This window comes from Protopterus annectens, chromosome 8.part0, assembly GCF_019279795.1.
Source record: "Protopterus annectens isolate FY-2018-M chromosome 8.part0, PAN1.0, whole genome shotgun sequence".
NCBI lineage: Eukaryota > Metazoa > Chordata > Ceratodontiformes > Protopteridae > Protopterus > Protopterus annectens.
The window spans coordinates 1,293,809,291-1,293,811,981 of NC_056741.1; the positions used below are offsets into that span (position 1 = coordinate 1,293,809,291).

The window sequence follows — 2,691 nt, forward strand, 5'->3', positions numbered from 1 at the left end:
CCTCCAACAGCTGTATCTGAGCACTGAACGGGTGGGGTAAGGCCAAGGCAGCAGTGACATCACATAATGGGTGGGTTGCATTGTTTTACTTAGAATAAGAGGCCGGTTGTGGTGATGTCACTTTGGGGGAGGGAACCGGTTAGAAAAATTACCTGAACTGCCTGGCCTTGATGACATGATTAATTGGGGGACTCCAGCAAGCTTTACTAAAGCGTGAGAACATGTATTTCAAAGTGAATCCATCACAGTACGCTAAGGTAAGCTCCTATTAGTGAAGTAGGGTGAATTAAAAATATTTTAAACGGCTCAATGTTGTTGCTTCATGGAGGGAACAGTAAGTAGGGAGCAGAAGGACTGAGAAGTTGAGGAATGCTGTATAGAAACCCATTGTACTCCATCTAAGTGGCAACTCGTAAGTATGCACTGAACTAGTGCAAAATAGCACAAAATATACTGAACCTACTGATATTGCCAGCATCCTGGCAGATAGATTCAGTGCAAACTTCACCCCCCTCTCACCTCCAAAAGGGCCCACAAGAATACCGGAAAAGTGTAATATCCCAAAAATCACAGATGCACAGGTGAAAACAGCCCTTTCAAAAGCCAAAAACACAGCGTCAGTGGGACCAGATGGTGTCCCAGGCTGCGTCTTGCATGACCTACAGAACAAACTAACCCCCCACCTAAACACACTGTTCAACCTCAGCCTCTCCACAGGCTATGTGCCCATAGAATGGCACACAGCAATGGTTATTCCTCTCCATAAAGGAGGGGCCACAACTGACCCTGGTAACTATCGCCCCATAAGCCTGACTAGCCTGGTCTACAAGGCTATGGAGTGCATCATCATGGAACTCATTAACAAAGACATTGGGAACCTCCAAACACATGACCCAACCCAGTTCAGCTTTGTTAAGGGCAGATCATGCCTACTAAACCTGGTTGACTTCCTCAAGACAGTCACCAAGGCCATAGATGAGGGAAAGGTGGTTCACACAGCCTACCTTGACCTCACCAAGGCTTACGACACCATTCCCCATTCGGGTATTACAGAAAAACTCACCAGCCTGAACATATACCCCTACATTACGAGATGGGTTGCCAACTGGCTTACAGACAGACCTCACATGATAAGAATAGCGGGCTCCAGGTCCGACTCTAAACCAGTCATAAGTGGTGTCCCACAAGGCTCAGTCCTGGGTCCCCTACTGTTCGGCATATACTTCTCAGAAGTACAGGCATACACAGGAGGATTATGGATAACCAAGTTCACTGATGACTGCAAACTGGGAGCCATAATTGACTCTCTGGCTGACACGGACAACCTCCAAAAGGGCCTTACTGAGATGGACACTTGGTGTCAAAGTCATGACCTCAAGCTAAATGCTAAAAAATGCATAGTCATCCCATTTGGGAAAAATAAAACACAAATTACCACATAGGTGGCAGCCCCCTTAATACAGAAGAGAAGATTTGAGGACCCAGGTAGATAGTAGTTTCTCCTTTGACAATCATATTGCCAAAGTAGTTAGGAAATCCTTCTATGTGGCCCATCTAATTACTAAAGGGTTTGCATCTAGAAATAAAGAGGTTATAGTGCCCCTCTACTTGTCACTCATTAGACCCATCATAGAGAACAATGCCCCATTTGGGATGTACTTCACAAGACACTTCCAACAGCTGGAAAGACCACAAAAGTACCTCACCAAGAGGATTACTGGTCTCAAACATATGTCCTATGCAGCCTGACTGATAAAACTCCGGCTGTACTCAGTGGCATATCGCTTACTCAGAGGTGATCTCTGCCTAACTTACAAGCCATGTCCAACTCAGAATTGATGGACATGCTCCACCTAAAGAAAGCCAAGTCACTGTGAGCCATGCACTCTAGTGAGCTAAACCTCGCCATAACAATAAATAGAACATGCTGGAGGGATAGATTCCTGTCACAGAGACTCCCCATGCTTTGGAACAAAATTCCAAATTACATCAGGCAGAGCCCCTCACTAACACTCTTCAAGAGAAATCTTGACGAGTGGATGAGTAACAGAAAATATATCTCTGGGATCACTTCATTGGCTCTGTTTGACAGAGGATCAGTTAATTAATCAATGGGGCGGCAAAGCTGACAGACTCTGGCGAGGCTTGTAAATGCCCTCGGGCAGATAGCCTAGTGCCTACCTATGAACCTATAACTACTTAAAGTAATTGAAAGAATATGTAACTGCATTCTTTGGTATTAACAGAGATTGATATCTGAGGTGTGGTATATTTGCATGCAGTCATATCTGAGGGGCCATGTAAATGTATCCAACAACAATAAATGAATCAGCACTGTAACTGTACTAAGTGATACAATGAGGAACAGTATAACTTCACAGTGATCCAAGATGGGGGCATAATTACATGTAGTGATAACTGAGGAGTGGTATTACCATCTGTAGTGACATAACAGTCTGCATTGATAGCTGAGGAGCAGTATAACTGTATGCAGTGATATCTTATGGGGGATATAACTGTACTTACTAATAACTGTGAATAATGCATCTACTTACAGTAATAATTGGGGTCATCAATGTACATAGTAATAAGCAGAGAAACAGTATGCCTTTTAAATTGTGTGATAACTAATGGGAAATATAAATGGATACAGTGATAAATGAAAATTCATGTAACTGTTAACAATAATAC

At 43.4% G+C, this 2,691-nt stretch overlaps 1 protein-coding gene across 1 annotated transcript in view; it reads left to right on the plus strand.

The window, feature by feature from the left end:
• Positions 1 to 309: 309 nt before the first annotated feature.
• The window catches only part of CD79A (CD79a molecule), a 43,229-nt gene continuing 40,847 nt past the window's right edge, over positions 310 to 2,691 (plus strand). The window contains exon 1 of the mRNA XM_044079429.1: positions 310 to 334. Within this exon, the coding sequence (XP_043935364.1) occupies positions 310 to 334 (25 nt within the window). The remainder of the gene's footprint in view (positions 335 to 2,691) is intronic.